Genomic DNA, 25,713 nt, shown 5'->3' with positions numbered 1-25,713 from the left:
ATATCCTACTAACAGCTTTTACCTTCTCTTCCTTTACCTGTCGTGGTGTCAGGGTGCCAGGGGAGTTGTCATCCTGCAGGATGGTGAGCGGGGATCTCCCCAGTGCCTTGCTGCTGTTTGATTTCCATCTATTGCGCATAGAACCTGGGGTGGGTAAGGAATTAAAGCAAGGACCCAAAACTAGGGCTTACAGTTTATTCTTCCCACACTCACCCATGGACATTATCTGGGCTTATCTTCCCTACATGTTGCCTTTAGATTCTGTACCTGAAGATCTGGGAGTCTCAGGGTCCCTTGAGGGCTTGTCCAAGCTCTGGCTGGCCACAGGGGTTTCTGTGGGCTGTCTTGCTTCCTCCTTGGAAAACACCTGTTTGGAGGAGAACTCAGTCTGGTTCCGAGGTGACATTTGTTCCTCAACAGATAAGTGGGTACCCAGAGGCAAGTCCAACTCAGAAGATAAAGGTGCCTCCAGGGACAGAAGAGGCTCTGGGGGAAGATTCGATTTAGAGTCTTCAGTTTCAAATACTTCACTCAGCTCTTTCACCAGTGGGCTTGGAGGGTCTAGAGGAAGGAAGTGAAGTGAACAGTGACCTTCTGATACACATCATTCAGCAAAGAACAAAAGATACAGGAACCTTAGGACTCATGCCTAGGCGGGTGAGCAAGTGGGAAGAGAGAAATCAGGAAAGCAAGGTGAAAGGGAGCAATTTTTTTTTTTTTTTTTGAGATGGGGCTTGCTCTGTCCCCCAGGCTGGACTGCAGTGGTGTAATCATAGCTCACTGCAGCCTTGACTTCTTGGGCTCAAGCAATCCTCCCACCTCAGCTTCCTGAATGGCTGGGATAACAGGCCCATACCACCGTGCTTTTTTTTTTTTTGGTAGAGAAGGGGTTTTGCCATGTTGCCCAGGCTGGTCTTGAAGTCCTGGGCTCAAGTGATCTGACCACCTCAGCCTTCCAAAGTGCTGGGATTACAGGCATGAGCCACCACACCCAGCCTGGGAACAAAAAAATGAGATAAGAGTGTGATGGGTCCGAGGATGGAGACCCTTCATGGACCCTACCCAAGGATAGATTACGGCTTCATCAGCATTCCCTGGGCCCAACACTTACCTCCCGTGCTGGTCTTCATAGGTGTCCGTGCAATACCAACAGTAGGAGAACGGGGATCTGAGTCCTGGGCAGGTTTAAGATCCTCCAGTTGCTCCCCTGCTGCTAGGCCTGGCTGTGGAGAGCTCTCCACCTGTTAGGACCATAGGCTAGAAAGAGTCTGGGCCCTGACTCTTCTCTCCTCTTCTCACCATATTCCAGAAAGGAATTGTCAAGGCCCTCAGATAGCCAGCCTACCCCAAACAGATTGAGAATGCAGAAAATAAGGCCAGGACAAGGGTGGGGGCAGGAGGGCTCTCTCAAAATCAGGTTAGAAGAGGCGCAAGAATTCAGACATTTTCTGCCTTTCCCACTCTGGCCCAGAGTACCTGGATGGGAGTGCGCAGGATGCCAGCACTAGGTGAACGGGGGTCCGCCACTCGAGCCAGATGCTTGTTGTGCGGCGGAGGTCGCGCTGGGGTGACTGGGACGCTCTTGGCTGAGCCCATCTCAACCAGGAGTTGCAGGGTGGGGGCAAGGCCCGGCCTGGGACGAGGAGGGAATGCCTGTAAGAAGTGACTCAGGTCTCAGCGCTTATCCCGACCACGTCGGACCTTCGACCCTAAACCACCCTGTCTTCCCAGTTTCCAGTAGAGGAAGCTCCTGGCGGGAGACCAGAGGCCTCTGCGGGGTTAATGACTGCTGCAGCTGACCAAATGGCTCATTCTGGGCCTGCCGAGCCCTCTATCTTATTTATGAAATTATTCAAATCACTTACCGGGCCCTAATTCCACCTCTGAGTGCACAACAGCTCGTGACTCAACTCCCGAGGTTACAAGTTTCAAACTTCCCGCCACGCCCCCTGCCCTGATCCTATTGGCTCAGCCGACGTAGATCTCATAGGCCCTCCCTGTAAGACCCGCCCCGAGCCAGAAAGCTATTGGTCTGGGAGAACGTCTATCATGCTGACTGTAGGGGTCAATTGACTGATGCTGAACTTGCCCAGGGGTGACGCCTCCTTGATAAGGGGACTTCTGTTCAGCATCGGCCTGCGAACCGTCCGTGGTGAGACTGAGGAGTGCCAATCTTCGCTTTCGAGACCTCTAGTCTCAAGAATGAATTATTTTATTAAACAAAATAGAATCATGATTACAGTATTATGCACACATCCAGCTGGAGTTGTGATGGTTTTCCTGAGGCGAGAGAGAGTAGCCTTATTGGTTGACAGATTTATCAATCACTCGACACAACCCCCTCAAGCTCCGCCTCGTCGGATACCCCCTTTTCAAATACCAAGACAACTGCCCCTCGACTTTCCGACTAGACAGGTCTCCAGAAAACTTTCTGGAATTGAGAGATTTAAAACAGCCGTCAGTTCCTGATCTTCAATAGAAGGCACGCAAAGGGACTGCAGGGGGTCTCGGAGCCGGAGCAGTGGCAACTCAGGAGCCCACCTAGCTGCTCTACGTGCGCTCCCGCCCTGGAGGGGTGGGATTGGTTGTTTCAACCATCAATTGCCTAAGGAGCGCTTCTCATTGGCATCAGTCAAGCGCGGGGCAGGGGCGGAGCACCGGCAGGCAGGCTCCGTCCAACTGCCATTCTCGCGCGTGGTCCCCGCCGCGCATGCCCCTAACGAGTGGCGTTCATTGGACGGGAGGGGCAGGGGAGGGGACTAGGAACGGTGCGAGCCGCGGTGTGTGGAGAAGCTGCTGCCGGTGTCATGGCGGAGCTGAGTGAGGAGGCGCTGCTGTCAGTATTACCGACGATCCGGGTTCCTAAGGCTGGAGACCGGGTCCACAAAGACGAGTGCGCCTTCTCCTTCGACACGCCGGTAAGCCCATTCCCCACGCCCGCAGCGAGCACGACTTCCTTCCATCGCACTGGTCATTCCGCCGGGGCCTGCAAGGCTTGGGCTACCGCCTCCTTGCGATGCACCATGGGACTTGTAGTCTCTCACGCGCCACTCTGCCGTTGCCTTTCATTAACTGCGGCTGTCGTGTGACTACCGCCCCCGGAAGCCGCCGCGCTCATCTCGCCCGCTCCCCGCCTCGTGGAGCACTGTGGGCATTGTAGTCGCTCACTTCCCTCGTTGCCGTTCTAAGCTAGGGGCGCAGCCTGACCGTCGGACTACATTCCCCAAGTGGAGCCTTGGGAAAACCTGGCAGTCGGCCTTGTCTGCCGCGCACGGCTCTTCGGGTTTTGTAGTCTCGTGTGGGAGTGATGGGGACGACTCCCTACTGTTCTCAGCCAGGGTCGGAGTTGGGGGGTGGGGAACCGCAGTTCCTAGGCGGTTAACAGTCTGGGAGTCGGCTTTCAAGAAGTCTGGGTCCGAGAAAGGCAGGGTTAGAAAGCCTCCACCCCGTGGTTAATGGACAGGGGGCGAGGAGGGGAGTCACTGGTGGTAGGGAGGGGAGGAAAGAGGAGAGGAAAGCTCTAGTCGTTTTTCCTTTGAAGTGAGCAATGGCCGCAGCTCCCACCCTTCCCCGCCCCCCCAGCCCATCCCATACAGCTGAGGGAACCCCTTTTAAAGTATTCCTAGAGAGGTAGTTTCCTTCTCGGAGAATGCTAAGGCCTCTTTTCCATCCCACTCCCACTGTTGGCTAGTTACACAAAGCCACCTCCCACACCATGCTTCACGTTTTGCAGGCTCCACCTGGTACCTCTCTTCCTGCAGTTCTGCCTTCCTATGTCACCCTCCATCGAGGAGGCCCTCCGGGGCCTGAACTGAGAAGGCAGCGGCTTGGTTGGGATCCGCCCCCCTCACCACCCCTCCCTTCAAGCTGCTGGGCCCTGCCCAGGGTATTCTGCCAGACCAGCTCGTGGCCTGAAAACTGCAAGTCAGTGTGGAAAGCCTTCATTACTGCATCACCAGTACTGAGTAGAAAAGCATGATGTGAGGCCCAGTTCAGGATCATCACTGTGATTTGTGGTTTGCTTGGTTTGCTAGGCTTTAATCTGGGCCTCAGACAATGTGCTGCTTCTCTGAAGTCTGGCTTTGGCAGAGGTAAAAGAGGACTGCGCAGAGCAGAGCCCCAGGGTTCCCAATCCTTGGTGAAATCAGCATCTTTAATTTCCAACAGAGGAGCTTAATCACTTCAGAGCTCCCACTTTCTTCCTAGGAGGAAAAGGTTTTCCTTAAATTACCAGTAGATGGTAGAAGTCAGTGGGTCCCTCTTTACGCTTACATTCATTCCTGTCTCTCTCCTTAGTAACTGCTTTAAATAATCCAAACAGGGTTTTTGTAATCTTCTGACACTTTTCCCTCTTTCACCCCGTCAAGAGATTTTCAGTGTGCCCTAGTTATTTGCTAACCAACCTCCAGCGTATTTGATTATCTTCAAATTGGGTTCATGGTAGAAAGAGCTTGATTGACTTCCCTGGTGAGAAATGCTCTATTTGTTCATGAACTTGCAGTACACACTGTTCTCGGAAGTGGTACAGAGCAATCTATGGGGCCAAGAACTACCTTAGACAGTGCTCTGTTTTTAATATCACAGCAGATAAATGGTCAAGGCCACTGAGGCTTTTATTCCTGGAAGAGGTTGCCTATTGTTGGTCGAAGCCTTGGATCTGAGAGAAGACTCTTACTGTCTCCAATTTCCTCCTCCACCTTCTCCATCACTCTTTACAAAGGCACTGGAAAACTTGGTCAGTTTCGGGGGAAGCCCATCCTCCTTAATCAGCTGTGTTTCTGGGTGGACACCCGTCTGTCCCTGTGTTCACAGGTTATGTGTGTTCTAGCTATCTCAGCAAGTGTTGCAAGATTGTTCTCAGAAGGGGGTAGCTTTGAGATTGGTGATTGTTGGAACTTCAGTAGGGATCTTAATGGTCAGAGAGGAGGCAGAGGAGAGAGGGTGGTGGCTATAGAATGCTGGACTTCGTGACCCTGCCAGACTTGCTGCAGATTTAGCAGTGAGTCCCTAACAAGTCATTGTTCCCCTGGAGCCATGCTTCAGCAGGAGAGGAGGGAGAAGACTCACAGTGTGGACTCTGGTAGAGTGTGGTAAAGGAAAGGTCTTTTTGGCTGGCTGTTTAGGCTCACCGCTGTAATCCAGCACTTTGGGAGGCCAAGGTGGAAGGATCGCTTGAGGCCACAAGTTAAAGACCAGCCTAAGCAACACAGTGAGACCCCATCTCTAAAAAAAAAAAAAAAAAAAACCCTAGGCCTGGTGGCAAGTGCCTGTAGTCCCAGCTCCTCAGGAGACTGAGGCAGGAGCCTGGGAGGTTGAGGCTGCAGTGAGCTATGATCATGCCACTGCACTTCAGGTTGGGTGACCGAGTGAGACCCTGTCTCTAAAATACATTTTTTTTTTTTTAAAGGAAAGGTATTTTTGCTCGCTGGCATACTCGGATCAGATATACTGTTCAAGTACTGGAATCTCTGCTCTTCCAGTCTGGAAGGTCTTCTGAATCTTGGAGATCAGATAGGGTTTGTCTTAGGTGTTCCTGGTTTGGGTTCAGTATCTGATATAAGTCTTTCCTCTTCCAGGAAGGGACCCTTTTGCCCTTTGAATGTAATATGCAGCACTGAAAGTCTATGGTATTTGATCCCCATTTACTTTCTGGATCTGTTAGCCCCAGGAAAGAGGTGAAGGGAGTCCTCTGTGATTGACTGAAAGGGCTCCAAAGCCCAAGAAGGAGCAGGAGGAAAGCGAAGTGGTGACTGGTGTTGCTGCTGAATGGCGAAGATGAGCTGGTGTTCCTCAGCCCCTGACATCCTTGTTGGTTGTTATCAAAGTCATGGGAGGAAATGGGGAGAATCATAGCTATGTCCCAGCTCCTAAAAGGCTGAATAACTTGCCACAGGCCACACAGTGTTAGAGAACAGAACATTTCTTCTGGAACCCAGCAGTTTGATTCCAGGTTTTGGTTTCCTCACCTGGCCAGGCTTCACAGCCTCCTCATGTTTCCACCCTTACCTCTTGTCCTGCAGGAGTCTGAGGGGGGCCTCTACATCTGTATGAACACATTTCTGGGCTTCGGGAAACAGTATGTAGAGAGACATTTCAATAAGACCGGCCAGCGAGTCTACCTGCACCTCCGGCGGACCCGGCGCCCGGTAGGGACAGGGCTGGGGCAAGGGCTGGGTACTTTCTCTTCCATTCTGACCTCCTGTTGGACTCAGTTTCTTTTTCTCACCTACTTATGTTTGTGTCATTAAAGCTTGGCACAGATGTTTTTTAGCTTTATTCTGTTCTGAGATGAACCACTACCTCCTCCCGTCCCTCCTCCCCATTTGTTCCTTCGCTTGTGCTCATTGCTAATCCAGCCCTTCCTGCTTCATTGCAGAAAGAGGAGGACCCTACTACAGGCACTGGAGACCCGCCCCGGAAGAAGCCCACGCGACTGGCTATTGGTGAGCACCACTGCAGTTCTGTTTGTCTCCCTGAGCTGGTCTTTCTGGCTCTCAGCAGCACCAGGAAAGCCCCAAAGAGTGGGTCTGATTGGTGGCCCTAGAACTCTGGATGGGGAAATGAGGTGCTGGATAGGAGGAGGGACACTGACCTATCGTCATTGCTCTGCTCTCCCTCTTCTTCCCTGTACCTCCAGGCGTTGAAGGCGGGTTTGACCTTAACGAGGAGAAGTTTGAATTAGACGAGGATGTGAAGATTGTCATTTTGCCAGATTACCTGGAGATTGCCCGGGATGGACTGGGGGGCCTGCCTGACATTGTCAGAGATCGGGTATGACTCCCTCGCATTCTACACAAGATTCTAGAGCAAGATGGGACCAGGGTAGTGATGTCTCAGGCAAGCACTGACAAAGCCGAAGGCCGAGGGGAAGAGGGGCATGTGGGGCAGGGGTTGGGTGCTGCCTCTGACCCTCTGCTTCCCCAGGTGAGCAGTGCCGTGGAGGCCTTACTGTCAGCAGACTCCGCCTCCCGCAAGCAGGAGGTGCAGGCCTGGGATGGGGAAGTACGGCAGGTGTCTAAGCATGCCTTCAACCTCAAGCAGTTGGACAACCCTGCTCGAATTCCTCCTTGGTAAGGCCTGGCCCCTCTGCCTCTGGGCACCACCCGCAGAGCAAGGGCAAGGAGACTACTTTTCTGGAGGATCTGGTGGGAGAGCAGGATAGGAAGGGAGACTTGGAAATGAACAAGACACAGGCATGGCCAGAGGAAAGGAGAGAGACACGTGTCTCTCTGCCATTCCCACATATTCCTGACCCACATTTCCGCTGATTCTCTTCTCCCTGGGTTAGTGGCTGGAAGTGCTCCAAGTGTGACATGAGAGAGAACCTGTGGCTCAACCTGACAGATGGCTCCATCCTCTGTGGACGACGCTACTTTGACGGCAGTGGGGGCAACAACCATGCTGTGGAGCACTACCGGGAGACCGGCTACCCGCTAGCTGTCAAGCTGGGCACCATCACCCCCGATGGAGCCGGTACTCCCTCCCCTCTTCCAGCCACTCTTACTCTCAAATGTGTTTCACTTGTTAGTAATTTCCTGTGACATGTAGAATACGTGGATGCATTATCTTGATAAGAAAGGAAAATAGCCAGACGCAGTGGCTCACGTTTGTCATCCCAGCACTTGGGGAGGCCGAGGCAGGAGGATCACTTGAGCCCAGGAGTTCGAGACCAGCCTGGGCAACATAGTGAGACCTCACCTCTACAAAAAAAGAAAAAATGAGTTGAATGTGGTAGCTCCTGCCTGTAGTCTCAGGTACTCAGTTGGCTGAGGCAGGAGGATCGCTTGAGCACCTGCGAGGTTGAGGCTCCAGTGAGCTATGATTGCGCCACTGGACTCCAGCCTGGGCTACAGATACCTTGTCTCAAAAAAGGAAAATACCGCAGATGAGACTAAATTTGTGATTACTCCCTGCTCAAATCCTCATCCCTTTCCTACCAAACCTATCTTACTTTATGTGGTTGGAATCAGAATCGCAATTAATTCCAACCCTCACTCAATTTCATTTGTCTTCCCTAACAGTTGGTCCCAGAAGGGCTATGATCTCACTCACGTTCAGGGGAACCAAGAAGGTGGACCTTACTGGCCGTCCTTCTGTGCCCCCCAAGTCCCTTCTGGGCAAGGGATGGAATGGTGACCAGGCCAGTCCTGAGCCACTTCCGCTGATTCTCTTCCTGCCTCCTGTTCTAGACGTGTACTCGTACGATGAGGATGACATGGTTCTGGACCCCAGCCTGGCTGAGCACCTGTCCCACTTTGGCATCGACATGCTGAAGATGCAGAAGGTGAGACTCCCTTCAGCTTCAGGTTCTTTTACTTTCTACCCCTGTGAGGCCCTTCCTCCTTGCCTGAGGCTGAGGTAGGGTTTTAGAGAAATCTAGTTAACCCCTTCCCCAAGATATGTGGGCTTCTTTTAAATAACTTCCTAAAACTACTTATTCAGTGAATACTGCTGAACACCTACTATGTGCTAGACGCAGTAGCAGTGTGAATAAGACAGATGCGGTTTTTGCTTATAAGAGCTCTACTCTAGAAGAAAAGGCAGACATTAGTCACGTTTCCACGTGAATAAGTGAATAGTTGCAAACTGGTGGGTGCTATGAAAGGGAGGTGGAGGAGACTATAGTAGTTAACAGCAGGGGGACCTGGCCTAGTTTAGGGATCAGGGACATTTCCCTGAGGGGGTGATGCTTGAGTGACAGTGTGAAGTGGGGGTGGGGTAACTTAAGGATGGGAGAAACATTTCAGGTAGAGGGAATTTTTATTCCTCATTCAAGCAGAGGCCCTGATGACTAACGGGCTTCTGGGACAATTATGTGTGGCCTTCTGGAACTTGAACTGGATGATACTCAACATACCTCCCATGTTTGAGCCTGTAATTTTGCAAATTCTAGGCCACAGTTGGGGATCATCCTAGACTTAGTGAGAGATCAAGGTAAAAACTGCAGGATTGAGTTTCTCACTCAGTCTGAAGTGCCCCTTCTCACACAGACAGACAAGACGATGACTGAGTTGGAGATAGACATGAACCAGCGGATTGGTGAATGGGAGCTGATCCAGGAGTCGGGTGTGCCACTCAAGCCCCTCTTTGGGCCTGGCTACACAGGCATCCGGAACCTGGGTAACAGCTGCTACCTCAACTCCGTGGTCCAGGTGCTCTTCAGCATCCCTGACTTCCAGAGGAAGTGAGTAGTGTCCTCTCCTTCCCCAGAGCCCGTCCTGGTCAGCAGCCTCTGGGCACACTACTCCTTCAGCTGCCCTCAGCACTTCTGCGTTTGTCCCCAGTTTTACAGTAGCTCCTATCGGCTGGGTGTGTTGGCTCACACCTGTAGTTCCGGTACTTTGGGAGGCCAAGATGGGAGGATGTGTTGAGTCCAGGAGGTTGAGACCAGCCTGGGCAACACAGCGAGACCCTGTCTTCTCTTTTTTTTTTTTAAAGGTGGGGGGCTGGGAACAGTGGCTCACACCTGTAATCCCAGGACTTTGGGAGGCCGAGGTGGGTGGATCACAAGGTCAGGAGTTTGAGACCAGCCTAGCCAACGTGGTGAAACCCCGTGTCTACTAAAAATACAAAAAATTAGCCAGGTGTGGTGGCATGGGCCTGTAAACCCAGCTACTCTGGAGGCTGAGGCAGGAGAATCGCTTGAACCCAGGAGGCAGAGGTTGTAGTGAGCAGAGATCACCCCACTGCACTCCAGCCTGGGCGACAGAGCAAGACTCCAACCCAAAAAAAAAAAAAAAAAAAAATTAGTTCCTGTTGCACTCTGGCTGATATGCTGTGAGAAGAGCAAGTTAGGGAGCTGTACCACCGGCGCCCCAACACAGAAACCTCACTGATAGCGCAGCGTGTCAAGTCCCAGGGCTCTGTGGCCTTCGGACAGACTCAAGGGTTAGCAGGTAATCTTTATTTTAGGCCAGTGACATCAGATGAGCACCTAACGTGGACATGTAGCACTTGGGGAGGAGGGGGGCTTGGTATACTAAGAAGAAAGACAGGTTCTCAGCTGAAATGGGTTTACTTTCGAATTGCGGAACAATTAGAATGTGAATGCTCAGAATATGTCAACAGGTTCTGTCCAATAGGATGTGAACTGCACTTACCCCAATCCCAAGCTGCCTTCCCTTCCCCAGGTCCTGTGCTGCCAAGCGTGCTGCACCCTGGACATAGCTGAGAAGGGAGGGGAGGCAGGCTGCTGGAGAGGACGGACTCCAGGCTTCACCCACATAACCCCCCACTCTGAGGGGAGCCTGTTCACAGAGTTAGTAGATGTTTGCTCGGAGCTCAGGCCAGAGCCCCTCCAATTGTTCTTCCTTTGACTTTTAGGTATGTGGATAAGCTGGAGAAGATCTTCCAGAATGCCCCAACGGACCCTACCCAGGACTTCAGCACCCAGGTGTATGTAACCAGGTCCTATGTAGCAAGGCTGTTGAGAGTCATGGCCATGGACCTTCCTCCTCCATGACCGCCTGTGGGGCACAGCACTTTACCACTTGGCCTATCATGAGCTTTCGGGTGACCACCCTCTGGGCATGTTGTCTGTCTTGAGCTGGGTTCCTGTGGAATCTGAGGTTTTTCATGCTGTCGAGAGTTGGTGAGGGAGAGCCATGAGCAGGGGTTGAGTTGGGGACACATGGGAACGTTAGTTGAAGTGAAATGTTTTCTCGGATATTAACGCAGGGCCAAGCTGGGCCATGGCCTTCTCTCCGGGGAGTATTCCAAGCCAGTTCCAGAGTCGGGCGATGGGGAGCGGGTGCCAGAGCAGAAGGTGCGTCTAGGATCTGTCCCTTTCAGGCTCTGGGATTGTGGGGAAGCTGAGGTCTGGGAGATGTCTCAAGAAGGCCCCTGATGGCCACTGAGCCCTAGCTGAGTCCCCTGCGCTGACTCTACCCAGGAAGTTCAAGATGGCATCGCCCCTCGGATGTTCAAGGCCCTCATTGGCAAGGGCCACCCTGAATTCTCCACCAACCGGCAGCAGGATGCCCAGGAGTTCTTCCTTCACCTTATCAACATGGTGGAGGTAAGGGCTGGGAAGATGGCACACCCCCATCTTCCTGCCATTTACTTCCTCTTCTTCCTGCCCATTCCTCCCTCTGTCAGCCCTAACCCAGTCCCACCCCTGAACCCCTACAGTCTGTGTCCCTGTGAGCACTGCTTGCACCTGAGGAAGATAGTGAAGGCGATCATTTTTACCCTTGATGGGCTCGAAGCCCAATTCAGATTACGCCCAAAGACAATGATATGAGAATCCTTACTGCTTATAAAGAAAAATACAAGCATGTTGCAACACAGTCCCTCAGTGCAGGGATGGGACCAGAAGTGGGGTGGGGGTCGGTTAATTAGGGAAGGTTTCTGCTCTGCATCCCCGTGTTCCTGAGTGGTAGTCTGCCTTCCCTCCCTGACTCTCCCATGAACCTTTTAGCCTTCATTCTGTTCCCTGGCTGCCCAGACCACCCTACCCTGCCTCTTTCCCATAGAGGAATTGCCGGAGCTCTGAAAATCCAAATGAAGTGTTCCGCTTTTTGGTGGAGGAAAAGATCAAGTGCCTGGCCACAGAGAAGGTGAAGTACACCCAGCGAGTCGACTACATCATGCAGCTGCCTGTACCCATGGATGCGGCCCTTAACAAAGGTAGGCTGCTCCATCAGTAAGGCTTTGGTACGGTGGGAGGCTAAGGTCTAGGAAGAATGCTTGGGTATCTGATGGCGAGCACAGCCCATGGAATGCCCTGCTCCACCAGCCAAGGTTCCAGTCTGGGCCACCAGGGGTAGGTAGGATTAACCTCGCCCAATGGACTCTCAGCTTGTTAGCAGAGCTGTGTGGAAACAGAGGCAAGATATCTTGGACATGTGTTAGGGGGACTTTGGAAAGGTAGAGAAACTGAAATACAGACACAGAGCCGGTAGGGTGAGGCTAAGCAGGCAAAGAGGCAGCACCCTCTGAAGGGTCCGCCGACCCATTCTGTCACTAGAGGAGCTTCTGGAATATGAGGAGAAGAAGCGGCAAGCCGAAGAGGAGAAGATGCCACTGCCAGAACTGGTTCGGGCGCAGGTGCCCTTCAGCTCCTGCTTGGAGGCCTATGGGGCCCCTGAGCAGGTGGATGACTTCTGGAGCACGGCCCTGCAGGCCAAGTCAGTAGCTGTCAAGTAAGTCCTCTGGTCGGGGCCTGAGGCTGTGGGTCTATGGCAGAGCCATCGCAGAGGGCATTTCTGCCTGTTCCCAGTTCTTTCATCCCTTTGTGGTTGGAATCTCAGGGTTTAGTCAGTTGGGCTGGTAACCTGGCCGTGATGGAACCAAGGAGCCCTGGGGGTAGGCACGTGTGGTGACTGCCCCACCTTGTCCTGCCTCAGCACCCCCTCTTCTCCCGCGGCATGGGTCTCTCTGTAATGTAGCCTCTCCTTACTCCCCTCAGTCATGGCTGAGCACAGGCGCTTAGGATCAGCTGTGGGCAGCATTTGGATTTCCAGCAAATGGGCCCACTTTGTGGCTAGCAATTGGCACCTGGCATGGGTGTGAGACCTGAAAGACGGCTTTGGTCTCGGGGAGTCAGCCACCCAGCCCTTTGCTGCTCCTGCCAGTGGAACAGCCCTTCTTGCGTGTGTGCATGCGTGCGTGTGCGTTTTGTTTTTCTGAGACAACGTCTCACTCTGTCACCCAGGCTAGAGTGCAGTGGAGCGATCTCAGCTCATTGCAACCTCCACCTGCCCTGTTCAAGCGATTCTTTTGCCTCAGCCTCCCGAGTAGCTGGGACTAAACGCACGAGCCACCCTGCCTGGCTGATTTTTGTATTTTTAGTAGAGACAGGGTCTCACCATATTGGCTAGGCTGGTCTCAAACTCCTGACCTTGTGATCCACCCGCCTTGGCCTCCCAAAATGCTGGGATTACAGGCATGAGCCACTGTGCCCGGCGTTTTCTTTTTTCCTTTCTTTAAATAGAGACGGTGTCTTGCTATGTTGCCCAGGCTGGTCTGGAACTCCTGAGCTCAAGTAGTCATCCTGTCTTGGCCTGCCAGAGTTCTGGAATTGCAGGTGTCAGCCACCATGCCTGACCTTTTTTATTTTGCTGTTCACAGCCTGCCTTCTGGCCTCTGCTGCTTCTCGTTGGCCGAGGAAAGGCATCAGATGCCTGCCCAGGGGAGGAGAAGAATATGGAGGATCTTCTGGGTTACTGGGATTTCTACCCATAAGGGGTGGAACCCCAGGTGGGAGTTTTAGGAGAGGAGAACCCCGGGGATTCTCTGGGTACCAGCACATTCTCTCTTCCCCAGGACCACACGATTTGCCTCATTCCCTGACTACCTGGTCATCCAGATCAAGAAGTTCACCTTCGGCTTAGACTGGGTACCCAAGAAACTGGGTATGGCTGCTGGAATGAGGGAGGTTAAGCAGAAAATGCTAGAGAAAGAAGGGGCCTTAACACATGTAAACTGGTGTTTGTCAAAACTTTTCCTCTGAAAGGGGGAAAAATATCACTGTGAATGTTTCAAAATGTATCTAGTGAGAAAGCACTAACTCAAAATATTAAAAGACTTCTTTGATTTTTATAGGTATGATTTATAACCAAAAGTGATTTTCGTAGGTTTTTTATAATTGGTAAGATGTTTTCATTTTGATAATCTTGAAATGATTAATTCTCGTGAGTCTTACAGGTCCCTGACTGTTATGTGAGAACTCGTGATGTACCTTCATTTTCTAGATAAGGAAGCTGAGACTCACAGGAGTATAAAATCATTCTGCCTCACAAGTTCTAAGCCCCCTGCCCTGTCCATAGCTCATCTGTGGTAGATGTAGGACCAGCATCCTGCTCTCCCGACTCCCAGGCTTAGTATTATTGGTCTTATACTGGGACCCCTGAGATTGGTGCCGTGCGTTTAACAGCTCCTCTTTACAGAGCAGTTCTGACATGGGGGCAGGGGATTGAGGTTCCTGAATCGCTTTCCAGGTAGGCCTCCGGGAGCTGCTGAGGTGACCCTTTTCCCACAGATGTGTCCATTGAGATGCCAGAGGAGCTCGACATCTCCCAGTTGAGGGGCACAGGGCTGCAGCCCGGAGAGGAGGAGCTGCCAGACATTGCCCCACCCCTGGTCACTCCGGATGAGCCCAAAGGTAGCCTTGGTTTCTATGGCAACGAAGACGAAGACTCCTTCTGCTCCCCTCACTTCTCCTCTCCGACATGTTAGTGACTCTTCTTCCTGCCTGTCTCTCTCCCGTGCCGATGGGGGCCTCTCTGCCTTGCATCCCCTGCCCCTGTCCTTTGCGTTTCTCCTATCCTCCATTTCCAAATTCCTCTCCCCTTTTCTGATTGACGTGGGGCCTGACCAGAGCACTCCCGGCCTCCTGGGCGTGGGTGGCAGCAGTACCAGCTAGTGGCCTCTCTGCCCTTATTACGTCCCTGGTTTGAGTAGGGTGGGGGTATCATGTTCCAGAAACAGGGCTCATTCTGTGAGAATGGGCAGGGACCCACATTACAATTGTGTGGTCATTTTAGTCTTGGGATAAGGTGCCAATCCATGGGAGAAAAATGCATGAAATGGGTGACTGGAAGAGGGCTGGAGCCTGCCTGTAGGGGGAGGAGGAGCAAACAGTGGTCCAATCAGTCAGTCCCGTATCCACAATTCCCATCACAGCGCCCATGCTGGATGAATCAGTCATCATCCAGCTGGTGGAGATGGGCTTCCCTATGGACGCCTGCCGCAAAGCTGTCTACTACACGGGCAACAGCGGGGCCGAGGCCGCCATGAACTGGGTCATGTCGCACATGGATGATCCAGGTAGGCCGGGGTGGGGAGCAGGGTGGGGCAGGGCCTCCATCCTCCCCCAAACACATCAACCCCTTCACATCCACAGATTTTGCAAACCCCCTCATCCTGCCTGGCTCTAGCGGGCCAGGCTCCACAAGTGCAGCAGCCGACCCCCCTCCTGAGGACTGTGTGACCACCATTGTCTCCATGGGCTTCTCCCGGGACCAGGCCCTGAAAGCGCTGCGGGCCACGGTATGGGCTGCCCCAGCTAAGGACATGGGGCCAGTGGGGAAGAAGCAGGTGGGAGTGAGGGGCCATCCCTCTTGAGCAAGACTAAAGACAACAGGTGTGGTCTGGCCAAGGCTGGGTACCACTCTTTTTGGCTGAGATGAAGGAGCTGCCTGCTTTCACTGCTGGTTTTCTTGCCCCAGCACTGTTTAGAAAATGTAACGCTTCCCTCCTCTCCAAGAACAATAGTTTAGAACGGGCTGTGGACTGGATCTTCAGTCACATTGATGACCTGGACGCTGAAGCTGCCATGGACATCTCAGAGGGCCGCTCAGCTGCCGACTCCATCTCCGAGTCTGTGCCAGTGGGACCTAAAGTCCGGGACGGTCCTGGAAGTGAGTGTCCCCGGGAAGCAGGACAGGCCTGGTGGAATCTGGTCAGTCTGCTACTCCACATCCCTCATGCAGGCAGCTCTCCCCTCCTCAGGGGTCAGGGGCTTCTCTCCACCAACATGACATCTGAGGGTGGGGTTCTCTGACGTGGAGACAGGCTCTGGCCCGGGACCTGCCTCACATTCCCTGAAACTCCTGTCGAGTCTGAGCTGTTGGCTGTGTCTCTGGGCCATCACTCAAGCTTTTCTCTCCTGTTTCCTTCCTTGACCCCTCTCTCCTTCCCTAGAGTATCAGCTCTTTGCCTTCATTAGTCACATGGGCACCTCTACCATGTGTGGTCACTACGTCTGCCACATCAAGAAGGAAGGCAGGTGAGTGCTGGCCATGAGCGTTTTGAGTGGAGAATCGTGGTGAGAATGAGCAGGGCCATCTGGAAGTCCTTGGGATAGCTGTGGGAGAAGGTGAAGGGACTGCCTGATGGGGACATAAAGATGCCGGAGAGTGACAGGAGGTCTTGCAGCTGTGATTGGCCCAAGGGTTAGATCTGGCCACTGGCTTTTTTTAAGAGACGGGATCTCAGTACGTTCCCTACGCTGGTCTTGAACTCCTGAGCTCAAGTGATCCTCCCGCCTCAGCCTCCCAAAGTGCTAGGATTACAGCTGTGAGCCACTGCGCCCGGCCAGGCCCCCTGCCTTTATAAATAAAGTTTCACTGGAACATGGCCACACTTGTTAATGTGTTGTCTGTGCCTGTTTTCACGCTGCGGCAGGAAAACTGAGTCATTGTGTCAGAGACCAGAGGGCCTGGAGAACCTCAAATACTATCTGGCCCTTTCCAGAAAAAGTTTACCAACCCCCTGCCTCCCTGGAATGGGTGGGGGGTGGCTGTAAAGGTATTGGAGAATCTGAAGACATCAAATAGGGGTCATGACCCTTGTGAGATTGTGAAGCTCCCTTGGGGCAGGTGGTGGCTGGGCTGTGGATTTGGGGTACCGGCAGAGAATGTGGAGAGCACTTCCAGGGGCTGTATCTGAGAGACTATGTGATGCCACCCGGAATGCCCAGTTTGTTCATTCTTTCCTGTTTTCTCCATTTCCCCAGATGGGTTATCTACAATGACCAGAAAGTGTGTGCCTCTGAGAAGCCGCCCAAGGACCTGGGCTACATCTACTTCTACCAGAGAGTGGCCAGCTAAGAGCCTGCCTCACCCCTTACCACTGAGGGCAGGGGAAGACCACCTGGCCTGAGGGAGAGGGGCTGAGGGATGGCCTTCAGCCCCCCTGCTCTGTACCCTTTTCCTTTTGTCCCCGGCAGCAGGGAAGAGGCTGGAGGCCGTGGGAGAATGGCCGGGCAGAGCAGAGGGACAGCGATAGACTCTGATAGACTCTGGGGATGGAGCAGGAAGGGGACGGGAGGGGCCGGCCACCTGTCTGTAAGGAGACTTTGTTGCTTCCCCTGCCCTGGAATCCACAGTGCTCTGCTTCTCTGTGTCGCCCTGCCTGGCACCCTGGTGTGGAGGGAGGGGTCTCGTTTGTGTGCGTGTGGGTGTAGCTTTGTGCATCCTCTCCCAGGGGAGGGAGCACCTGTGCCTCCCCCCACCTTCGTTTGCCCCTGTGTGGTTGGTCCAGGAGGGATGTGAGGGAAATGGGGATCCCCCCGCCTTGCCCTCCTGCCTCAGTCTTTCTCCCACCCTGTCTCTTCCTTGTCCTTCTCTGGAAAATGCCAAAATACACGATGTGAATAAAAGTACAACGGCTAAAATTGTGTCCTGTTTGATACCTTGGGAGAGGCTTCCCTTCTCGAGGTTAGCAAGAGGGCCGGTTAGCAGAGGGGCATTTCAGAAAACTCTCCTAGCTCTGTCGCCCTCTCCCCTATAGGCCAGTCTTCACTTTTCAGTCGTTCTAGAGCTCTGGGGAAATCGGGGTTGGGTGGGGAAGTGGAGTCGAGTGACCAAATGCCGGCACAAAGCCGAAGAAAGATGTGGTGAAGAGCCCTTCCCTCTCCAGCCACACAGGAGCCCGAGTATTTCCCAAGTGTCCCTAGGGGCTAGCCGGCTTCAGTCTGGGTCTCGGTCCCTGCAGTTCCTCAGGCCTTGGCCCTCTGGGGCGAGGGTTGGGACACTCCTGGCGGCCTATGCCTCTGTGGACTGCCCCTCCCGCTCTGAACCCTGCATTTGCCCCGCAAGTCTTGACTCAGGTAGACTCCCTGGGTACAAGGTGCTTGCTCAGCAGTCGGGCCTGAGCTGCTCCGACGGGGGAATGGGGTTCTCTATTCCATAGATGGAGAGGGGCCCTCTCCGCCCCAGTGAGCGATTGGGGCTACGGGCCAAGTTGCCACGAGCTAGCTCCGCTAAACCACTTCTGGCCCCGTGGGGGACTCAAGTCGCCAAGCGAGAGCGCACAGGTGTCGCCATGCCCCAAAAGCCCCGCAATCGTGTCAGAGGCGACCGAGACCCCGACGCCCCTAGAACGTTGCCAACAAGAAGGGGGAACGTCAGAACAGTGGCACGCCGGGCGGCGGCCGGGTGGCGGCAGGAGGGCGGGCAGGGGGCAGGGTTTCGGGGAACGGGGCGGGCCATGGCGGAGGACGGCGAGGAGGCGGAGTTCCACTTCGCGGCGCTCTATATAAGCGAGCAGTGGCCGCGGCTGCGCGCTGACACTGACCTTCAGTGCCTCGGTTCCAGCGCCATGGCTCCCTCCAGGAAGTTCTTCGTGGGGGGGAACTGGAAGATGAACGGGAGGAAGCAGAATCTGGGGGAGCTCATCGGCACTCTGAACGCGGCCAAGGTGCCGGCAGACACCGGTAAGCCCCCGCTGGGGAGGGGCCGGGCCGGGGCCAGGGCGGGACCGGCAGCGCGCTCTCCCGAGGCCCCGAGTCCGGTGTCTGCGCGGACCTGATGCAGGGCTGGGGGACGAGGGCCGCTGGGGTTCCGGCAGGGGCCCCGCAGCCGCAGCCCTGTCGGTGCGTCGAGGGCTTAGGGCGGAGCACGTGATGCCCCCTTGGACTGTGGGGGAGGAAAGGACGTTTTGGGTCTCTGGGAGGAAGGTGGCCCCGGGGCGCGCACTGGGGCTGTGTCCGCCAGGCGCAGGGATTAGGAGCGGAGACCGAGGCTTTGCGGGCGACCGGGGTACGCTGACCGCAGCCCCCGGGGTGGGGGAGGAGGCTGTGCCGCGTGCGCTTCCCGCTACCTGCCCCACGGCCCCCGGCGCCGTGCGCGGCCGCACGTAGCCCCAGACTCCTCCCTCGCCTTGCCTGCGGCAGAGTCTCAGTATCTAGCTGTTCGGGGCCCGTGAGCCCCCAGCTCTGACCCCTTCCCTTCAGCAGCCTGAGCGACTCCTGCCTTCCATGGAAGGGACCGAGCTGGTGTCAAACAGGCTGAGCGATCTGGGAGTGAGGAGCCATCCTACCGCTTTCCCCAGCCTGGAAACGAGAACGCTCAAGGCCTCTGAGTCAGTTAGCTCTGTCCCACCCACGGGCAAAGGATGCTCTCCTCCATCTTCCCTCCTACCCCCAACGGAAATCAGAGAACCTCGGGCCTGATCCAAAGGGGCATCCCCTTCGTTCATTCCCCAAAGGCCCCAGAGGCCCCCATACAGTCCCCAGGAGTTGGCCCCTTCTCCTTTTGCTACAAATCCTTGCCTTGTAAAGGGGAGGTGAGGATGGGTTATTTTAGAAGGGGGTAGGGTTGGCCCCTAGAGAATGCTGAGTCTGGGAGGTGCCTATGCCCAGAATAGCTCAAGGAAATTGGAGCCACAGCTGTTAAAAGAGCAGAGGGCAGGGTAAGGGCCGTGGCCTCTCAGGGGTACCTGGAAGGCTCTGCCAGTTGAGTGCAGGCCCGGCCTGGGCTGGGAAGTGGACAAAGGTCTTCTTGCTGGGGTGAAAAGCAGGGGAGAGCAGAACTAAGAAGAGGGTGAGGGCTGGGGGCCCCAGAACACCGGTTAGGAGTTGTGGCGAATGAAGGCTTTCTTTAGTCTCATCCCACTGTGGTACCATCTTGTCCTCAGAGGTGGTTTGCGCTCCCCCCACGGCCTATATCGACTTCGCCCGGCAGAAGCTAGATCCCAAGATTGCTGTGGCTGCGCAGAACTGCTACAAAGTGTCTAACGGGGCCTTTACTGGGGAGATCAGGTGAGATGGAGGTGGAGAGGGTGTGAAGGGAAAGCCACAGGTGGGCTACCTGCTGAGTCTTGGCTTCCTCTCTTCCTTTAGCCCTGGCATGATCAAAGACTGCGGAGCCACGTGGGTGGTCCTGGGGCACTCAGAGAGAAGGCATGTCTTCGGGGAGTCAGATGAGGTTAGTAGCCAAGAGAGGAGATAAGGGATGTATTTTTCCAAGAAGGGTGTCTCACCAAGTCTGTTTTTCAACAGCTGATTGGGCAGAAAGTGGCCCATGCTCTGGCAGAGGGACTCGGAGTAATTGCCTGCATTGGGGAGAAGCTAGATGAAAGGGAAGCCGGCATCACTGAGAAGGTTGTTTTCGAGCAGACAAAGGTCATTGCAGGTATCTCTGGAGAAAGGGGCCTTTGAACCTAGCCAGGGCCACAGAGACTCAGAGGGTAGGGTCAGGCCCTGGAGCATGTCTTGGTCCCCATGCTGATCCAGAAAAGGAAGAGGCAGGGGGAGGGGGGTTGAGTGAGCATCCTTGCTTGGTGCCCATCACTTCTTCAGCCCTCAAGGTAGATGCCACCTGGAAATCCCCCAATGACCACCAGGGGGCAGCAATAGGCCACCATTCTACATACTCTGGGGAATCTGTCTGGACCGCTCCTTCCTGTCCGCCCTTCCCTCCATCTGTGATCTCTGCCCTGCAGATAACGTGAAGGACTGGAGCAAGGTCGTCCTGGCCTATGAGCCTGTGTGGGCCATCGGCACGGGCAAGACTGCAACACCTCAACAGGTAACTGAGCCCAGGAGCCCTGCCCTCATCCCAGCCTGCCACAGGTTTGGACAGACACAGACCATCTAGGCCAACCCCTTGTTTTAAAGACAGGGAGACCTTGAGCCCAGAGACAGTGACTTGTCCAAGGGCATCCATTCCATGGCCTGGCTTGGATCTGAGCCTTGGTACTCAGACTCAGTCAGAAACCACACTAAGTGTCCACTTAGTGCCACTGATTTTTCCTCTTAGAGTGAGAGGCAGAAAAGGTAAGGCTAGCTTCTTGTTCTAGGCCCAGGAAGTACACGAGAAGCTCCGAGGATGGCTTAAGTCCAACGTCTCTGATGCAGTGGCTCAGAGCACCCGTATCATTTATGGAGGTGAGTGGCTTTGCTTCCTGGCCGAAGTGGAGTGGGCTGAGGGCTAGACGGAGCCCTGGGACATGGAGGTGGAGATGGGGCGTACTCATCCCATCCTTGACCAAGCCCTTGTTCTGCTCCCTTCCCAGGCTCTGTGACCGGGGCAACCTGCAAGGAGCTGGCCAGCCAGCCTGATGTGGATGGCTTCCTCGTGGGTGGTGCTTCCCTCAAGCCCGAATTTGTGGACATCATCAATGCCAAACAATGAGGCCCATCCATCTTCCCTATCTTTCCTGCCAAGCCAGGGACTAAGCAGCCCAGAAGCCCAGTAACTGCCCCTCCCTGCACATGCTTCTGATGGTGTCATCTGCCCCCTCTTGTGGCCTCATCCAAACTGTACCTTCCTTTACCGTTTATATCTTCACCCTGTAATGGTTGGGACCAGGCCAATCCCTTCTTCACTTACTATAATGGTTGGAACTAAACATCACCAAGGTGGCTTCTCCTTGGCTGAGAAGTGGAAGGGGTGAAATTTACTAGTGGGTCCCCTAAGCCCTAATGAGGGTGGGAGAGAAACCACCCTCACCGTGAGGCCAAGATCCTCCCCTCAGAAACCAGGAGTGCCTCCCTCTCCCACAGTGCCCGCGCCTGTGTGTGTGTGTGTGTGAACCACCCACATGTGAGGGAATAAACACCTGGCACCAGGTCTTGTGGTCTGTCCACCTTCATTGGACTTGCCCATAAAATCTTCCTTTTGGAGGCAGCTATAGAAATTATCCCTTGTGCACAAAAACAAAACCATAAACAGGTTGTTGTAACAACACCTCTTAGTATTTTTACTTCAAAAACTGTTTTGCGTAGCAGACTGCCATAGCCTTGAATGCTGGCTCGCTCTCTTCCTCCCTCTGAGTGGCTCTGGGGCTGTTGATTTCCCCAGAGCTTGGGTCGGGGTAGGGGCCCAGCCTCACTGGCTTTCAGTAGCTGGTCTAGGCCAGCAGTGCCTCCCCACCTCCTCAAGGGCAGGGGTGGTGGCAAGGCCCCAGCACAGTCTGCAGTATCACAGGGCTCACTGGTAGAGCAGGTAGCGCTTCATGGCAGGGGGCAAGGGCAGGGCAGATACCTGGCCAAGCCGGGTATCCCCCAGGGTGTGGCGCACACACAGGCGGCTCAGATGCAGAAGGGAGTGTGGCTCCGCTGGGAGAGAGAAGGAGGGGAAGGTGAGTATGGGTGCAGCCACCAGCCAAACATCCTCAAACTACAGGGTCCTGCCCAGATGCCTTTCTGCTTTCCTGCTTCGAGTATGCCCGCCTTAGCTGAAAGGGAGATGTGAGATGCCCCAAAGTGCTGCCCCCCAGTGAAGATTTCACACACCCCTAGTCAGAGCTGGGGGTTAAGTGCTGGCTAAGGCCCTCTAAGTGACAGGCCAAGGTAGCTTAGTTGGTGGTGGAGCTGGCCCAGGCTTTGACTCCAGAGGCTTGGGAGCTGGGGCTGAGGTGTGGAAGGATGGTCCTCCACTCTACAGCTCACACACCTTCAGAAAGCAGCTCCAAGCCCTGGCCCCAGTCAGTTCCTGGGGAGGCTCCTCCCCTGCCGCCCCACCCTAAGGCCCTGCCTCCTCCCTGGTGCCCAGGGCCCCAGTGGCTCCATCCTGAGGTCTGGCTGAGGAAGGAAGTAGGTATGTGGCACAGAGGTCAGAGCCCAGGAAATCCCGTATACACCCCGGGGGTCTGGCTCTGCCCGTCGTCCTCCTTTTGGACCTGTACGCCAAACCCAGTACCTAACCCGGTGCACCTCTTGCTCAGGGGTTGGGCTGAACGCCCTCAGCCCTGGCGTGCCTCACTCCATTCTGAAGGTTCACCACTTACTGGCCAAGAGAACCTGAGAAAGTTGCTTTCTCAGGCCTGTTTCACCTCTATTGGTATTGGATTAAATTAAATAACAGCTGTGAAGACCCCTAGCCTTTCCCAGCACTGAACAGAGAAAAGAGGCAGGTTGGATGATGGTCCATCCCCTCTGCTCTTGTCAAGAGTTTACATCCCACACCGCTGTCACCAGGGACAGAAAGTTCTCCGCACACCTGCCCAATGCCTCACCTCTCCTTTCGCCCAGGTAGCGGATGCGGACCTGGCACTGGCCCCAGACAGCACTTACTGCCGGATAGAGGGTCCTGCCCTTCAGTCCACGGAAGGCTGGCCCCAGGTAGGTGCCCCCAATAGCGTAGCCCAGGGTTCCCTCCTCCATGTCCAGAACCACCAGCAGCCTCTCTGGCACCTCCGGCTGCTCACCCTGAGTTCCCGCTGGATACTGGGGGGCCCCGGGCCCCTTGCTCTGATGGTACAGCTTCCCCCGGCCGATGTCCCAGCCCCACGACTCGCTGTTGCTGCCCAGCAGCGCCGCGTAGTGGTCAGCCTGCAGCGGGGCGAGGGCCGTGGCCACGCCCACCACGGCGTGCGAGCCCCTCTGCTCTGGGGGCCAGCTGATCTCCCAGGCGTGCAGGCCCCTCGAGTAGCCCCTCTTACCCCGGGCCCCATCAGTGCTCTGGGCCACGGGCCGCCGCTCAAAGTACAACCCCCTTTCCTTGACCTCGATGTTCTCTGAACAGTCTTTGGGGTTCCAACCGTGGCGCCGTTGGGTCCCCAGGTCAGGAGGGGGTGCAGACAGCAGCTCTTCCAAGCCCTCGGGACAGGAGAGGTCAGGGTACAGGGCCTGTGGGGTGGGGGTGCTGCTGCTGCCCCCCGCCAGGGCCGTCTGGCCCATGGAAGTGAGGAGTTGGAGAACTCCCCGAAAGAGGCTTGCTGGGGCGTCTCCTGAAAGTTGAGCTTCAGTGTGGAATTGACCTGGAAGGGAGTTGGGGTAGAAGGGGCGTGAAGAGCAGAATCCTGGCGGGGGCTCGTCACCCAGGCACCCCATCCTTTCACCCAAGTTTGCCAGCTGGCCCGCTCCTCCCTCCTCGCTGCCCCAAAGCTCCTGGGCCCATCACCTGCCCTCGCCCGATCTGTCCCAGATCGCCCGAGACTCTCGCGAGTTTCCCCACTTAGGGCCTCCGCATGGACCATCCCCCTTTCCCGCCCTGAGCCCTCGCCGCTGCCCCCGAACCTCCGTTGGCTTCCCAGCCCTGGAAGTTGCCGGGCCTCTGCAGGAGCCGGGCGGAAAGAAGCCGAAGCGCGCCGGGCGCAGACCGCAGCCGCTTCCGCCCCCAGCACCTCCCCAGGGCCGCGCCCGCCCTGCGGCCCCGCCCCTCCAGGGCCGCCGGGACGTTAACCCTCTCCTCGCCGTCCCGGGCCGCGCAGCCCCGAGGCCACGCCCCTGCGGAGCTCCGCAGTTACTCCTTTCCTCGGCCGAAGCCGCGGAGAGCGCGCCGCGCCCCCGTGGAGCCCACCCTTGGCGGTTAACCTTCGATCTCCGCCCCGGGCTGCGACCCTGCCCGAGGCCTCTCCCCAACGGCGAAGTCCGGCGGCGGTTAACTCTTTCTCGCTGCGGTGGGGTCCGCACCTGGGCAGGCTCAGCTCAGAATCAACGCTTTGATGGCATCACCGCCTCGGTAATCCCTGGGGATGGTGTTGTCCACCGTCAAGACCTTTGAGCCGCCTGTGCAACCAACTCCTGCGCCCCTGAGGAGAAGGAGCATGGGGTCAAGGAGGGGCTCCATTGTGCTGACTCCCATTTCCATTTCCCTGTGATTCTGGGTCACTGTTTCTGGGTTGGTCCCTTTCTGCTCGGGTTGTGAGTCAGCCTGTGCCACCTCGGTGGCTCTGGGCTGTACGCGTCATAGTTCTCCCTGCTGGTCCAGTCTTCACACTGGATGCCAATCCATTACTGAGCCGATGATCTCATTTGGTAGAATGCCTGGTTAAGACTTCAGGTTTGGGTGAAGCTATGCCACTATTTAGCTGTGTGATCTTGGGGAACTTGTCACATTACTGTTTTGTTTTGAGACAGGGTATTGCTCTGTCACCCAGGCTGGAGTTCAATGGCGCCATCACAGCCCACTGCAGCCTTGACCTCCTGGGCTAGATCCTCCTACCTCAGCCTCCCAAGTAGCTGGGACTATAGGCATTTGCTACCACGCCCAGCTAATTAAAAATATTTTTTTTAGAGACGATGTAACAGAGAGCCGGGTACATAGTATGCACTCACCAAGCATTGCTGTCAGTGTGCTTACCGAGTGCGGACACTATAAGGAGGCAATGGCCAAGGATGCAGCTGTGGAAGCAGACTGCCCGGGCATGAGTACCTGAAGGCCAGTGTGTGTATGACCTTGGGCAAATCACTGAACCTCCCCGTGCCTGTTTCTAAGACAGAGATCACATTAGTGTCTATTGCATGGGGTTGGTAGTGAGGATCCAATGAGGTTATCGTTTTAACACGTTTGGAACAGTTTCTGGTTCGCATTTAATGATTTGTGCTAAGCACTGGAGATGAGGCAGTGAATCCTTAAGGAGGTTACAAAGACTTTTATAAAACAATGTATCATGTAGTAATAGTAAATGATATTCTGGAGATAAAAAGAATAAAAGGAATAGGACTCCCATCCAGGGTTCAAGCAGCTAGGAAAGGAACAATCTTAGAGGATGACTAGGAATTGGGCTGAGACGGGCCACTTCTCTGCAGTATGGAGGTTGGGTTAGGATTGCTGCATGTAGAAGACATTCTAGACAGAGAGTCTGCAGGAAAAAAACCAAGAAGCCGCAGGTGGGTTTGGGGAAGTACGATAGCTTCACGATTGCTACAGCCAGGAAGGAAGCATGAAAGGGACCAGAGAAGTAGACACGAAGTCACAGAGGCCTTCTAGGCTGAGTTAAGGAATGTAAATATTTTCCCATAAGACAGGCCAGTGATGGGGAGCCACCGTAGGATAGAAGCGGGAGAGGAACCTGGTCAGATATGCATTTGATTTATTTTCATATTTTGAGCCAGGCTCTCACTTTATCACCCAGGCTGTAGTGGAGTAGTGTGATCATGATTCACAGCAGCCACAACCTCCTGAGCTCCGGCCATCCTCCCACCTCAGCCTCCTGAGTAGCTGGGACTACAGGTGCACACCACCATGCCGAACTAATTTATTTTTATTTAAAATTTTTTAAAATTATCTTTTAATTTTTTTTTTTTTTTTTTTTTTT

The 25,713-nt window shown here is 54.8% G+C and overlaps 4 protein-coding genes across 7 annotated transcripts in view; 2 read left to right on the top strand and 2 right to left on the bottom strand.

Annotated features, from left to right (window-relative positions):
* Positions 1–2,146, bottom strand: part of CDCA3 (cell division cycle associated 3) — a 2,957-nt gene extending 811 nt beyond the window's left edge. The window contains exons 1-5 of one of the 3 annotated variants that reach the window (XM_017517036.2): positions 1,866–2,146; positions 1,477–1,653; positions 1,112–1,241; positions 268–561; positions 38–128 (exon numbers count right to left, since the gene is read on the bottom strand). In XM_017517036.2, coding sequence (XP_017372525.1) covers positions 49–128; positions 268–561; positions 1,112–1,241; positions 1,477–1,596 — 624 coding nt within the window. In that variant the 5' untranslated portion in view covers positions 1,597–1,653; positions 1,866–2,146 and the 3' untranslated portion in view covers positions 38–48. Of the gene's footprint in view, positions 1–37; positions 145–267; positions 562–1,111; positions 1,242–1,476; positions 1,654–1,865 lie in introns of all 3 variants that reach the window. The other 2 variants (XM_017517034.2, XM_017517032.2) reach the window with 2 other exon arrangements.
* Positions 2,147–2,745: 599 nt separating this feature from the next.
* Positions 2,746–17,119, top strand: USP5 (ubiquitin specific peptidase 5). 2 transcript variants are annotated; one of them, XM_017517027.1, is made up of 20 exons: positions 2,746–2,918; positions 6,021–6,146; positions 6,377–6,443; positions 6,638–6,771; positions 6,925–7,070; positions 7,289–7,473; positions 8,190–8,284; positions 8,991–9,184; positions 10,324–10,395; positions 10,678–10,765; positions 10,892–11,017; positions 11,475–11,628; positions 11,969–12,143; positions 13,267–13,355; positions 13,982–14,104; positions 14,626–14,769; positions 14,846–14,991; positions 15,209–15,362; positions 15,646–15,730; positions 16,460–17,119. In XM_017517027.1, the coding sequence occupies exons 1-20, from the start codon at positions 2,808–2,810 to the stop codon at positions 16,551–16,553; spliced, it is 2,508 nt and encodes an 835-aa protein (XP_017372516.1). In that variant the 5' UTR covers positions 2,746–2,807; the 3' UTR covers positions 16,554–17,119. The 2 variants fall into 2 exon arrangements, with proteins under 2 accessions (XP_017372516.1, XP_017372515.1); XM_017517026.1 differs by having other exon boundaries at positions 13,982–14,173.
* A 784-nt stretch (positions 17,120–17,903) lies between these two features.
* TPI1 (triosephosphate isomerase 1) lies at positions 17,904–21,416 on the top strand. The gene is made up of 7 exons (XM_017517023.2): positions 17,904–18,160; positions 19,363–19,486; positions 19,568–19,652; positions 19,727–19,859; positions 20,170–20,255; positions 20,527–20,614; positions 20,743–21,416. Exons 1-7 carry the CDS (start codon positions 17,935–17,937, stop codon positions 20,859–20,861), a joined length of 861 nt encoding a protein of 286 aa, XP_017372512.2. The 5' UTR covers positions 17,904–17,934; the 3' UTR covers positions 20,862–21,416.
* On the bottom strand, positions 21,409–23,803 carry SPSB2 (splA/ryanodine receptor domain and SOCS box containing 2). Its single transcript, XM_017517025.2, has 3 exons — positions 23,690–23,803; positions 22,687–23,430; positions 21,409–21,787 (listed from the first exon to the last, which is right to left on the bottom strand). Exons 2-3 carry the CDS (start codon positions 23,348–23,350, stop codon positions 21,660–21,662), a joined length of 792 nt encoding a protein of 263 aa, XP_017372514.1. The 5' UTR covers positions 23,351–23,430; positions 23,690–23,803; the 3' UTR covers positions 21,409–21,659.
* Between the last annotated feature and the right edge of the window lie 1,910 nt (positions 23,804–25,713).

The sequence above is a fragment of the Cebus imitator genome, unplaced genomic scaffold, assembly GCF_001604975.1.
Source record: "Cebus imitator isolate Cc_AM_T3 unplaced genomic scaffold, Cebus_imitator-1.0 Scaffold614, whole genome shotgun sequence".
Classification (NCBI taxonomy): domain Eukaryota; kingdom Metazoa; phylum Chordata; class Mammalia; order Primates; family Cebidae; genus Cebus; species Cebus imitator.
This window is presented reverse-complemented; position numbering and strand designations above follow the sequence as displayed.

Coding starts and splice junctions, on each gene's coding strand:
- USP5 (XM_017517026.1), top strand. CDS start 2,808: ATGGCGGAGCTGAGTGAGGAGGCGCTGCTGTCAGTATTACCGACGATC. Junction 2,919..6,020: donor CCTTCTCCTTCGACACGCCG/GTAAGCCCATTC, acceptor CTTGTCCTGCAG/GAGTCTGAGGGGGGCCTCTA. Junction 10,766..10,891: donor AGCGGGTGCCAGAGCAGAAG/GTGCGTCTAGGA, acceptor GACTCTACCCAG/GAAGTTCAAGATGGCATCGC.
- TPI1 (XM_017517023.2), top strand. CDS start 17,935: ATGGCGGAGGACGGCGAGGAGGCGGAGTTCCACTTCGCGGCGCTCTAT. Junction 19,487..19,567: donor GCCTTTACTGGGGAGATCAG/GTGAGATGGAGG, acceptor CTCTTCCTTTAG/CCCTGGCATGATCAAAGACT. Junction 20,615..20,742: donor CACCCGTATCATTTATGGAG/GTGAGTGGCTTT, acceptor CTCCCTTCCCAG/GCTCTGTGACCGGGGCAACC.
- SPSB2 (XM_017517025.2), bottom strand. CDS start 23,350: ATGGGCCAGACGGCCCTGGCGGGGGGCAGCAGCAGCACCCCCACCCCA. Junction 21,788..22,686: donor CTACCTGGGCGAAAGGAGAG/GTGAGGCATTGG, acceptor TCTCTCTCCCAG/CGGAGCCACACTCCCTTCTG.